At 32.3% G+C, this 12,967-nt stretch overlaps 1 protein-coding gene across 1 annotated transcript; it reads left to right on the top strand.

Annotated features, from left to right (window-relative positions):
* Nucleotides 1-657: 657 nt before the first annotated feature.
* LOC143043558 (E3 ubiquitin-protein ligase TRIM45-like) lies at nt 658-12,741 on the top strand. Its single transcript, XM_076215812.1, has 8 exons — nt 658-1,439; nt 3,261-3,308; nt 3,827-3,877; nt 7,913-7,930; nt 9,355-9,372; nt 9,993-10,007; nt 11,217-11,243; nt 12,574-12,741. Exons 1-8 carry the CDS (start codon nt 673-675, stop codon nt 12,602-12,604), a joined length of 975 nt encoding a protein of 324 aa, XP_076071927.1. The 5' UTR covers nt 658-672; the 3' UTR covers nt 12,605-12,741.
* The last annotated feature ends 226 nt before the right edge of the window (nt 12,742-12,967 follow it).

Genomic DNA, 12,967 nt, shown 5'->3' with positions numbered 1-12,967 from the left:
TTGTCTTTGTTTTAAATAAAGAAATAGTTGGCATGAGTAAAGTTTTATCCTGTTCAGTTCTATAGAAAAAAATTTACATACATTTCATTGCATATAAGAAAATAACCATCATTGGAAGTTAACCAATCAAATTTCTCCCTTATTCTATCTGTGCACAAGGTTTAGTCACCATGTAACCTCAAGATTACAAAATTTTCTATAGAAATCACAAATAAAAAATACTGGTGTTTTGAAATACCCAAGACATATGTTTATGACACAGAAATAGTTTTACTGCAATAAAATGTAGGATTAATTACCTTTAACAGTCAAATTCATGGGAATATTTTTTTCGACCTACTTTCGTATACAACTGGATGTGACATACCATGATTTGGTGGTATTACACCTCTACAATTTGGAACATTTTGTAAAAGTATTAATCCTGTTAAAAGTATAATACTTTATGTTTTTATGTATTTACAAGATTTACTTTTCACACGCCTGTAAGGTCAAATATGGCTTTTTTATTGATATTTCTCGTTATTGTGAAATTATGAAACAGTTTTATGTTGCACATGTTGCATCAGAATGGCATTCCATACATTTAGGACAATAATTTAATTGTAAACATTTATACCAGATTTTAGTTATTTTTTAGTCCTTAGATTTTTATCAAAACAAGAAAACATAATGGCTCAAGTAGCGTCGAAAACGTGTGAAATTTGTGTTGCGAGTCCTGGACACAACTACTGTGAACAGTGTGACCAGCTGTTTTGTGATGGATGTAAAATATCTCATTTACGGACAAAGATGACCAAGAATCACACATTTACCAAAGGCATCAACATCAACCCTGGGGTAAAACAATACTGTAACGAACACGACGAGAGCTTCATATATTACTGCCTGCAATGTGATGTTCCAGTCTGCAAAATATGTGCGATTGAAGAGCACAAAAATCATGATTTGTCCGAAATCAAAGAATCAGCACTTATATATAGCAACCATGTCGGGGTAGAGATTCAATCGAAGCTGGATATACTACAGCGCAATATAGAGGATATACATCAAGGAACTAAAAAATACCAAGCAGATGTCAATAATGTAATTCGGGCTATACGGAAAGAAGGGAGCCAGTTGAAAAAACTAATTGATAGCAAAGTTGAAGAACTGATCAAATCCTTGAAGGAGAAAGAAGAAATAAATTTACAAACTTTACAATCAATAAGCATTGAGTTTAAAACTGCGTTTGATGTTGTGAAGAAACATGAGGAGTCATACCGAGAAGCACAGGGGATAAAAGACACTGCAAGATTGCTTCAAAAACTTCAACAAATAGAGTCAGAAATAAGTGATGTTGAAACACAACCAGATTCAGTTCTGCCATCAGTAAAGTTTTCTTCCGGAGATGTGACACAAAACGAAATAGACAAACTGTTTGGTAAATTAAGGACCAGGTACGTAATTGGAATCTTTTTTTACAATTAATGACCCTTGAACTTGTGAATTTCATCGATAATCGAATCACTATACTTTTTTTTATTTGGATTTGCTGCAAAATTCAAAACATATGTACTTGCTTCTATTAAAATCTTTCTTGAAAGGAAAATGCGTTACAATATTCGCTAAAGGAATCCAAGGATTTAAAAATGCGAAATAGATAATTCAAACTATGATTTTCAGAATTTTCAAGTTTATAAATCTATCTTTATCTAGTCCTGATCCCACAAGGTGAGTTATAAAACCAGAAAGACTTAAGAAAATTCATTACCTGACCTATATACCGTGACAAATAGTATTCTCTTCAATAGATTTGCATGATTTGTATCATATTTTACTGATCACAAGAACAAAAGGTAATCATTTCTAGTCCGTGTAGATTAAAATATTAACCACGGATCGTTGAGAATGCGAAATAAATCTTACTTCGTCAAATAGATAAAAAAAAATGTAGTAATTACTGTTCATTTTCCAAATAAAGTAATAAGTTTATTTACTGTACAAGACATGAAATAAAGAAATAGTTCGAAAAAACCTTCGTAAGTTAATTATACAATATTTTTATAATCTTGACAAACAGAGATGATTACCTTTATTTTCTTGTGATGTGACATTTAATACTCAAAATCAAACTTTATACATACTTTTAGTGAATTATTCAAAATATGTGTGTCAATCTTTTGTCTGGCAACACAATTGTTCCTTCTAAATTGGAATTTGATATAGATATTATGAGAACATCCCTTTTCCTTTCCCTCCTGTTATAAAGCAAGTGGCTGTTCCCAAAAAGACTTGAATATGAGGCCGCAAAATCTGTACCATGGAAAACTAGGAAGAGGTGATTGAGAAAACAGTCCACTGTAAACGTCTACTTCTGCTTGATGGAAACAGATTAGGGTTCGATTCCTCCCGTGCAATATATTATTTGGTATTAACATAGTTAACAAATTTACCAGGATTATAATTTAATTCGCCAGAAACGCGTTTCGTCTACATAAGACTCATAAGTGACGATCAGATCAAAATAGTTGTAAAGCCAAACAAGTACAAAGTTGAAGAGCAATGTTGGCCAAAAATTCCAAAAAGTTGTGCAAAATACGGCTAAGGTAATCTATTCCTGAAATTAGAAAATCATACTTGTATAAAAATACAAACATTATATACAATAAGGATTTCAGTTTCTTTTGTCTTCTAAATAAACTCATCATAGACACCAGGACTAAATTTCGCCAGACGCGCGTCCCGTCCACAAATGAACCACCAGTGACGATCGAATCAAAAAAGTTAAAAAGGAAAAATAAAGCACGAAGTCGAAGAGCATCGAGCACTAAAATTCCGAAACGTTTTGGCAAATACAGCTAACGTAATATATGCTTGAGGTAGAAAAGCCTTAGTATTTTGTAAACAGTTAATTTATAAATATAACCATATCAATGATAATTCATGTCAGCACAAATAAATAGTGCTGACTACCGGGCTTGTGATACCATCGAGAGATTAAATCTCCACCATCATTGGCATCGACCCAGTGGTTGTAAATAAACTCAAAATATACATCAGGACTAAATTTCGGATATATGCCAGACGCGCGTCCCTTCCCCAAAAGACCCAACAGTGACGCTCGAATCCACAAAAGTTAAAAAGGCTAAAATTCCCTTTACATCCCACCAGTAAGTAGTTGAATACATAAGCTTTACGTGTTTAGGCAGATATTGCAAGAGTATTCAAGTTAGTCAATTTGACACAGACTTTATTAATTAAAATTTTATTGCATTTAGAGACAGTAAATTGGAGACCAGTAAAACGCACAACACACACAGATACAGGTGATGTAATCATTTCTTTTTCTATAGACACAAGATACAAAGACAATGCAAAGACATAGTGGTGTGTGTTGAAAAAAATGCTTACATAAACAGAAATAAAAACGATATCATCAAAGGTACAGACTTTGGATATAAGTTTAGAAAGAAATAAAAACAGATATACAGACATGGTCTTGCAAGAAAATACTTTGTATATATAATACACACTGATACCCCTCAACATAAGTGGAAGCTTTCGCGGCGAAACTTCTGTACGTATTCAGTAATGACAGCATTGGAAAACTGGCTCTGTATTAATTTGGCGACAAAACATATATTATATATCAAAAACGCAAATAGGGATACAAAGGTATTGAAGAAAGATGGCTGTCAAACATGTGTTTCAAGGATGCAAAGGCAACAAATCAAACTTTTTGCCTGACATCGGAGAAATAATAATGTTTGGTCGGAGAAAGTGATTACACTTTTCCCTTGCTGATTCGTACATTAACATTACACTCTAAATTATTCAATTGCAGGCAGCATAAGGAAAAGAAAAGCATGTACAGGTACATGTGCGAGTGCTGTGGGTAAGTTCACATACTATACAAATCTGGGTACAGTTATGTGCAGAACAAACATTACATAAAGTATAAGCACGTTAATGCCGCTTGTACATAATATGTTAGTTAACTTTAATTTTCACTATTACTATGTTTACGTTAACGCGGTCAAAATGGAAATTTGTAATGTCTACCCGAGTAAACACGCGTTTACTAAAATGACACGGTATTGATGGCTGTTTCACTATGTTGACAATTTTACCTTTCATGTCTGTATTCACGCATCGGTATTAATAAAATGGAACTTGATGCGACAATCATATAATTGAGAAGTTTAGTGCAATAAAACCAGGTTTAATCCACCACTTTTTACATTTTAGAATGTTTTTACCAAATCAGGAATATGACAGTTGGTGTACATGTCCATTTGTTTGATGCGTTTTTATCATTTGATTTTGCCATTTGAATAGGGAGTCTCCATTTTGAATGTTCACAACTTTATTTTAACGTTAATCTAATAGTAAACTGGCGTTTACTTCAGAGTTCACTAGTGTATTTTTACATGCAGTTGAAAGTAAACGCTTAACTGATTGGGTAAATTAAAAATAAACTTCGAGTACATTTTTATATTGATTTGTATTTTGTTAAAACGACTTTTATCTTTATATGTTATGCACATGTGTTTCAAACCAAAACACTTTCAATTATAAATGTTAACTTGTATGTATTGCAAACAATCATTTCCAATAACTCTTAGTAGCGGAGTTTTTATATTACCTTTTCAAGAGTTAAATGTAAAAATATAGACGCACTGAAAACTTCAATAATGATTTCGTCAGTTAACTTGAGAAATGTTAGTCTGACAAGCAAGTTGGTAGACAAGATTTAGGTCTGCTTCTTTTTGGAACTGCTGCAGATCTATTGGCAAGTCTGCTCCAAACCTATGGACCCAGACCAGACCCATGGAGAGGTCTGCTACTGACCAGACCTGCTGACAGATTTAACAATGACTGATAACCATGTACAAAACTTTTCATATTTGACCTCAGTTTTTTTGTGAAAAATAATCATATTGTTCTTTTTTTCCAAAAATACTATACTAATTTGACTATGCAGAAATATTTTAGATGTAGGAAGATGTGGTGTGAGTGACAATGAGACAACTCTCCATTCAAATAACAATTTAAAAAAGTAAACCATTATAGGTCAATGTACGGCCTTCAACACGGAGCCCTTGGCTCACACCAAATAACAATCTATAAAGGGCCCAAAAATTACTGCGTAAAACCAATCAAACGGGAACACCAACGGTCTAATAAAAAAGATATTTCCTTTAATATTTTAAACAATATATAGCACACTTCTGTTCGACCAATAGACGTACATCTATCATAAAAGAAAGGGGATACTGTTTTAAGAAGAAGGTGGCTAGAAAACTTTTTTCATATGATTGGATATAAATATCATGGTTTACGTTGCTTCGTTTCCACATTTGTAATAGTCTCTTCCTAAATATATTTCTATGCATTTTACACATGAATTTTTAATCGTTATGCACCTTGTTTGCCTCGGAATTACAAATCTGTTTTGCCAAATGTTCAAAAGAAAATTGCACAGTGTAGGGATATATATATATATAAGGTGTTGTATTTTTATGTGTCATGTCAGTCATCTATTTAGACAGACTTATTCTTACTGATTTGAAATGATATCTAAGACGTCCGAAAAGATATACTTGTTATGAAAATCAAAAAAGTATTTGCCTCTGAACGTTAATCTACAATCAAATTCAATTTTATTTTCTAAGAGTATACTATTCCAAAAAAAATCCTTCTCACACTATAAAGTACAAATGAAATCAAGCATGTCAGTGTTGGATGATGCCGTAAAATAGATTTATTTTAAATTAAAACCATCCCGTACTACTGACTTTAGTGACGGTTCATTATAATGGATAGAGGGAGAACATGCTGGTACTCTTGGTTGATGCAGACACAATTTTGTAGTCATTCTATTTCAGAATTGCTGTCATCCTGAAATAGAAATATGACTAATTTACTATGAGGCTATATATATTTACCAAAAAGTGCACATATAGTCATTTTTGGTAGATGCGGTCAAATAATTTTGTTATACGAATCAGCCTGAGGTAGCAAAACAACTGATTAAATTCATTGAAAGGTCATGGTATCCAGGATACGATGACGATCTGCGTGAACGCGCATTAACAGCAAACTGTAAACATAGGTTTAATTTTTCACTTAAACGCGGAAGTAAACATGGGGTAAACGCCTGTTCACCCTTAACCAAATTAGAAGTCCGGCTATTTTGTGTTAACACGGATGTAAACGCAAAAATAAACGTCCGTTTACTTTTTATGTGTAGTGAAAGTTCGGAGTTAACGTAAGTTAACGCGGCGTTCATATGAAGTGCACGCGAGTTAATGTTGCGTTCACGTTTTCCGCCTGTCTACATGTATTTGGTTTATAAAGATGTCTCAGGTTTTTTTATAGAAATCATGAACTACCATAGTAATTAATTACTTTTTGTACAGGATACGGTATTTTCCTTTTTACTTATTATCATATAATAATGATGAATATCAGAGAGAAAAGGTGCTTAAATATTGTTTATTTTCTTTATAAGTGCCTATAGTTCTTCATTTAATCAAAAAATATTGCACTGTTGTTAGCAATCAGTCGTTTTAAATGCCAGCGATTGTTATTTTTGTAGGGGTTGTGATTTACAAATACTTAAACATATCAGAGAAAAAATGCTTAAATTGTGTTCGTATTTAAATTCTTTTGGTTTAGATTTGTTTTGTGGATCCTAGGTCAATTTATGATTTTCAACAATTGTTAAATTACTATGGCAGTTCATGATTTCTATGAAAAAAACTGACATCTTTAAAAACCCAATACAAAGATTCAGGTTGCATTTAATCAGAAAAGCTGTTTTACAAACCACACCACTTTTTGGGAAATGTATAATATTCATGTTCTTGTGTTTAATACCTGCTTCCAAGATATGATTTATATGTTTCATCTCATAGAAACATAACTTGAATATTTTACCAGTATAAATAACACGATTTGCGGCCAAATTAGAATATGTTGAAGACCCAAAGTAAAAGGAGGGACAGTTCATATTGTTTGTATAAGTTTAAACACGTAGACGTTCTGGGCATATACAGGTTGAAAATAAGCATCATAGTCCTATATCCTGACATTTGATAACAATAGAAGTGCATATGAGCTTTCTGTTCTAGTGTATATTTTTATGGCGAAACTTCATAGTAAAAGTGGTACAGATTTAGAGAATTTCCTTTTGGCAATCGCATTGCCTTAATTCAAAGAATTGCAACCTTTAAGTACTTTGATGTTTTATTATTTAGTTATACATGTTATAATCTACTTTTAAATCCTTAATTGCCACGGGTATAAGGGTACTTATTTCAAGAGATAATATTTTCATCGCTATTTTTACATAATTTTACATTGATCTTACTATCTGATTACTTCTTTTCTCAACACAGTAGAGTGTCATAAAAAACATCAGCACAAGAAAATAAGCGTGCACATGCCGTTGTCAACGAAATTAACAGTGCGTCAAAGTTTAAATAGCGATAAACAGATTAGTATTGGTCATCTCAACTCTATTGCTTTTCTGACTTTCGTCGTATCGGTTAGAGCAAGAAAATCAATCACGTCGAGATGACTAACGATAATCTATGAATCTTTTGTCTGCTCTTGGGCTGCTCTCGGGCTTATATCATGGCCTTGGGCTAATAAGGTGGTCTCATATGATTTTTTAAAAATATTTTAATATAATTGAATTGATCTGCAAATAAACAAAGAAGGTTGTGTTTCAAAAATGTAAGAATTGAACGGAAACACAACACTTGTCTATTAATTCGAATAGGTACATTGTGATTATTTTAGATTTTATTAAGATGAATCTTCAATGTTATAGCAGGCTGAATAATATTTTGAGCAACTATGTTCGTCTTTTGTGCTGCATAACGTTTTATTATCAAATAATTTAATTGTAATTTTGTAACAGGTCCGAACAGGTCATAACGTAAGTATATGTAACAAAAGTATTGTGCATTGGCTAGAGGTATAGGGAGAGGATTGATATATCACAAACACGTTTAAACCCACCGCAGTTTTACGCCTGTCCCAAGTCAGGAGCCTCTGGCCTTTGTTAGTCAAGTATTATTTTAACTTTTAGTTTCTTGTGTACAATTTGGAGTTTAGTATAGCGTTCATTATTACTGAACTGGTATACATATTTGTTCATGGGCCAACTGAAGGACGCCTCCGGGTGCGGGAATTTCTCGCAGCATTGAAGACCTGTTGGTGACCTTCTGCTGTTGTCTGCTCTATGGTCGGGTTGTTGTCTCTTTGACACATTCCCCATTTCCATTCTCAACTTTAAGTAACCAGAAAAGCTTGTGACACAACCTTTTTATTTAAAATATCTGTGAGCTTCAAATATGCAATTTGGAGTTCAATATGGCGTTTATTATCACTGAACTAGTATATATATTTATTAAAGGGGCCCAGCTGAAGGACGCCTCCGGGTGCGGGAATTTCTCGCAGCATTGAAGACCTGTTGGTGACCTTCTGCTGTTGTCAGCTCTATGGTCGGGTTATTGTCTATTTGACGCATTCCCCATTTCCATTCTCAATTTTAAGTAACCAGAAAAGCTTGTGACACAACCTTTTTATTTCAAATATCTGTGAGCTTAAAATATACATGCTAGATGCTTTTGATAAGTTTGTTAATGTATATTTTACCTGATTATAATTTAACAGAGAGCGGTTATTTGGTTACTACTCATCGATTTTAACGACTATGACTACCTGCGAGGGTCACGCAATGTAGGGTTACTTTGCGCAATTATTAGGCATTTCGCCGATATGTCCATGGTAGTATTCTTATTCTTTTCAAATACGAAAAAAAATTTAATTAAATGTGAGTTTAATCACCGATTTAACTTTAACAAAGCTAATATCTTTTTCAAAAGCATAATAATTACAGTTTAATCAATGTCACCTATCTAAATAGTTAAACTTCATTTCTTATTTAGAATTAAAAAGTTTCATAACAGAATTGTCATTGTGGCCAATGTTTGGATTCTAGGGTTCCTGATGAGTCTTTTGAAGACGAAACACGCGTCTGGCATAAATACAAAATGTATTTCTAGTATCTATGATGAGTTTATTCTCACCAACAAAAGTGAAATGGTTATTTTCGTGTAAAACAGCTAAACTATCCTCTTATTCGAATATTTGAGAAATAAAAATGTATAGTATTTTTACGTTTGTTCATGTTGTTTTTAAGTGACATTTTTACATTATATCCTTAATGACAATTACAGTAAATTATAAGTAATTCGATGGTACAATCAAATTATTGTTTTGCGTTTCCTGGAGTGTCATTAAATCAAAAGCTTTATTACAAAATAGTTTGTGATTATAACATTGTTTAATTTGCAGCACAAAGCCGACACAACAGTAAGTTTTGAAGTTTTATTCCCTTATAAGTTATTCACAAATATGAATATTTAATTTAACGTTATTTTATGGCAGATGGAATCAACAAGTCCTCGTGAAGTTCAGTTAATTGGAATAAAAATCAAACAATCCATGTCGTAATAAAATATAAGAAAACTGTCGCCATAACCGGGCTATTCAGGTACTGTCGGAACGTTATCCTATCACAGACTGCTGTACTGCATTACACATGGCTTGGTTTGGAATCAGTCGTACTTTGCTATGCAGTTGTCAAGACTATGACGTTTGTAGTAAGAAAAGAACTTCGATGACACGGTTGTCGTTATTCTCTATGTATTTCTTTACAAGAGCAAACTCCTTGCATTTTATTTTCCACTTCTTTCATTGAGTTGTTTTTCATTTGAATAATTTCAGTTGAAGGTAAGATAAGACTATCGATTCCATCCAGTTTTATATTATTTCATCAAAATAAGGTATATATCTATAAAAAATATCTAATACGATAGCTACACATGCTATGATGATACTTCATTTGTTTATGAAAATTAAACACAGCTGCTAAAGTTTTGAAATTTAACAGTAATGCCTTAGTAACAAGTTGTATTCTCATATTTTTGCAGGGAAAGTTTGGTCATGTGAGTAGCAATATTAGATCTGTATTACATACCAATGATAACGTGAAAAGAGACTGCGACAACACAATCAAATAAGATTTGTGTCACACTTAAATTAGTTGTCTTTAATATTAAACAATTGATTATTAAGAAATTGATCTTGTTCAATATTGTTTAACTGTACAACCATTTCCAAACATTACCATGACACGTGGTCAGTTATTGGCATGTATTAAGCGTGTTAGGTGACCCATTTCTTAAGTTCATAATGTCTGTTGTCAATCACAGCTTCATTTTACTAATTATTTTTAGGATTTGGTAAGCAAATGTCAGGATACAAAGCGACTATGGGCTTTTTTGCCGAATAAGCTATATAAAAAGTAATTCCTATTTATGAACCAAATGCTAACTGTAATTCAAATGTTTGGGGTTTGAAATAAATTTTGTATCGAAATGTTATCTCTCATGGTGGCAGGTTTTGCATCTAAAATTGATGAGACATTTAGCATGTTAAGTTTAAACAAGGATATTTTTTGCTGTTGATAGATGTATTTCAAACACACCTTCTTATAGCAAAAAAGGGTATTTACATACTTACATTACTACCTGAAATAAGGTTGAGTTTGAATCCGTTTTTGAGTATGTTAGAGTCCCACAATATTGTTTGAAGCGTTAATGAGTTTATATCCCGATTTTGATATTTGAATTAATAACTATATAACGTGTATCATACTTGTATAATATTTGATTTTTAGTTCTAGATACACAAATTTGTTCGATTATGAGAAAAAATATGCTTTTTCAGTTTTTTTTATTTTTTGGAAACCCCTAAGCACAGTCTCAATTCAATTACTAGTCTATCATGAAATTGATTTTGCTATCTTTTTTGAACGAATATCTAAAATCACTGTACTGTTTGCACACGCATTGACACTGGCTAAAATCAATGAATGGTTTCAATAATACAGGGTCAATTTAGATATGCATCAGACAATTTCCTTTTAATGACTTGATTTTTATGTATCGGTTCTTTAAGACGAAAATGCACTATTTTAGTAAATGATAATTAATTTTCTTTGGTGTTTCTTTCTTAATGACTATAACAGTTGCTGACATAACCTTGTCAATAGCCTTTCTGTATACATGTTCCCTCACATGTTGCATTGAATATTATCTCATCTTATAATCTTTTTCTGAAATTGCGATTCGATTTGTTTATATTTATTCCAGGGATTGCAGTAGCATAACATGTGGTGGGTAAGTACTTGGTTCACTTCAAAACGAAACACTTTAAGAAATAAACAAACGTATCATTAGTGTTGACCGTTGGTAGAAACTAAAAAAAACATTAAAAAAATGCACATATCAGTTCTATTATGTATTTGGTTTGGTTGCATGGTGTTGTGTGCATACTGTCATTACAGAAAAAGCCAGTTCATTCTTATAAAAAGAATAAATTTAGAAACTTACCGTGTCGATGACATATAATTTCATAACTTAACTTGTCTTTTCGCTATCACGTACATGGATGTTTTGTCAACATTGTCAGATGTAATTTATGATCTCTCGTCCAATTTCGTACTATTATGCTATTACAATTCATGTTATCTAGAACATATAAAGAAACTGGGAAGAATGAATCGAATATTCTTACTCTTGTATCGTCTGCTTTCTGATGAATGATCAACAAAAATGAACCATAACGATAAATAATGCGTAGGGAATGTGACATCAGAAGTGAACATCCAGTATTAGCCCATAGTCCAATACGCCTTTTTTATATTTGCCCTTTTTCGAAAGTGATGTTAACTCTTGTATATCGTAGGACAAAGTCATCAGAACTGAACATGCTGATTTGTTCATAACATTAACATTTAATAATATAAAATTATTACATGAGTTTTTATGTATTGGCCTTTTCATTAGTTTTATGATTGCTGAATTGTCTTCAGAAGAAGTAAAAAGTCAATAGTGGTCGAGTTGACACTTTGATATTTCATAGGCATTTTTAGTCATACTGAGTTCAATAAGAGAGAAGAAAAATCTAAAAGAAAGAAAAAAAAATATAAAAAAGAAGATATGGTATCATTGTCAATGAGACAAATATCCACAAAAGACCAAAATGACACAGACATTAACAACTATAGGTCACCTTACGGCCTTCAACAATGAGCAAAGCCCATACCGCATAGTCAGCTGTAAAAGGCTCTGATAAGACAATGTTAAACAATTCAAACGAGAAAACTAACGGCCTTATTTATGTAAAATATCAACGAAAAACAAATATATAACACATAAACAAACGACAACCACTGAATTACAGGCTCCTGACTTGGAACAGGCACATACATAAATAATGTGGCGGGTTAAACATGTTAGCGGGATCACAGCCCTCCCCTAACCTGGGTTAGTGGTATAACAGTACAACATAAGAACGAACTATAAAAATCAGTTGGAAAAGGCTTAGCTCATCAGATGGACAAAATTACAAGAAGACGTGGCCGGGTAATTCTTTAATAATCTATTAATTTGGTACATACTTATAAAACAAACGTGTTGTAACTTGAAATTCTTACTTTAACAACAGGAGATTACATGAATATATGGGTGAAGAATAGAGCCACCCTGCAGCAGCACATTAAGCTGTCATGGTTATTTGTAAGAAGATAAAACGAATGAAACCAAACGTCAATTCATTTAATCAAATGAACCAACCGTCTTACATAGTTGAACATTTATTAGTTCTGTACTTTAATTTAATTAGATTCATATTGTCATAATGTATGTGTTGACTGATTCATTGTTGATAATATAGTCCTTATTTATATGAATTATATGCTTATGAATGCTCTCTTATAAATATTGCTTGTATACATTAATGTTTCTTTTTTTGTTTTACAGATTGTGTAAAATATGATAATTGTTTATTAGATTTTAACGCTGTCATATTTACAACTTTTCTTGAATTTTCGAAAAGTATT

The sequence above is a fragment of the Mytilus galloprovincialis genome, chromosome 8 (genome assembly GCF_965363235.1).
Source record: "Mytilus galloprovincialis chromosome 8, xbMytGall1.hap1.1, whole genome shotgun sequence".
In the NCBI taxonomy this organism is placed as follows: Eukaryota; Metazoa; Mollusca; class Bivalvia; order Mytilida; family Mytilidae; genus Mytilus; species Mytilus galloprovincialis.
This window is presented reverse-complemented; position numbering and strand designations above follow the sequence as displayed.

Coding starts and splice junctions, on each gene's coding strand:
- LOC143043558 (XM_076215812.1), top strand. CDS start 673: ATGGCTCAAGTAGCGTCGAAAACGTGTGAAATTTGTGTTGCGAGTCCT. Junction 1,440..3,260: donor TTTGGTAAATTAAGGACCAG/GTACGTAATTGG, acceptor TATTGCATTTAG/AGACAGTAAATTGGAGACCA. Junction 3,309..3,826: donor CACAACACACACAGATACAG/GTGATGTAATCA, acceptor ATTCAATTGCAG/GCAGCATAAGGAAAAGAAAA.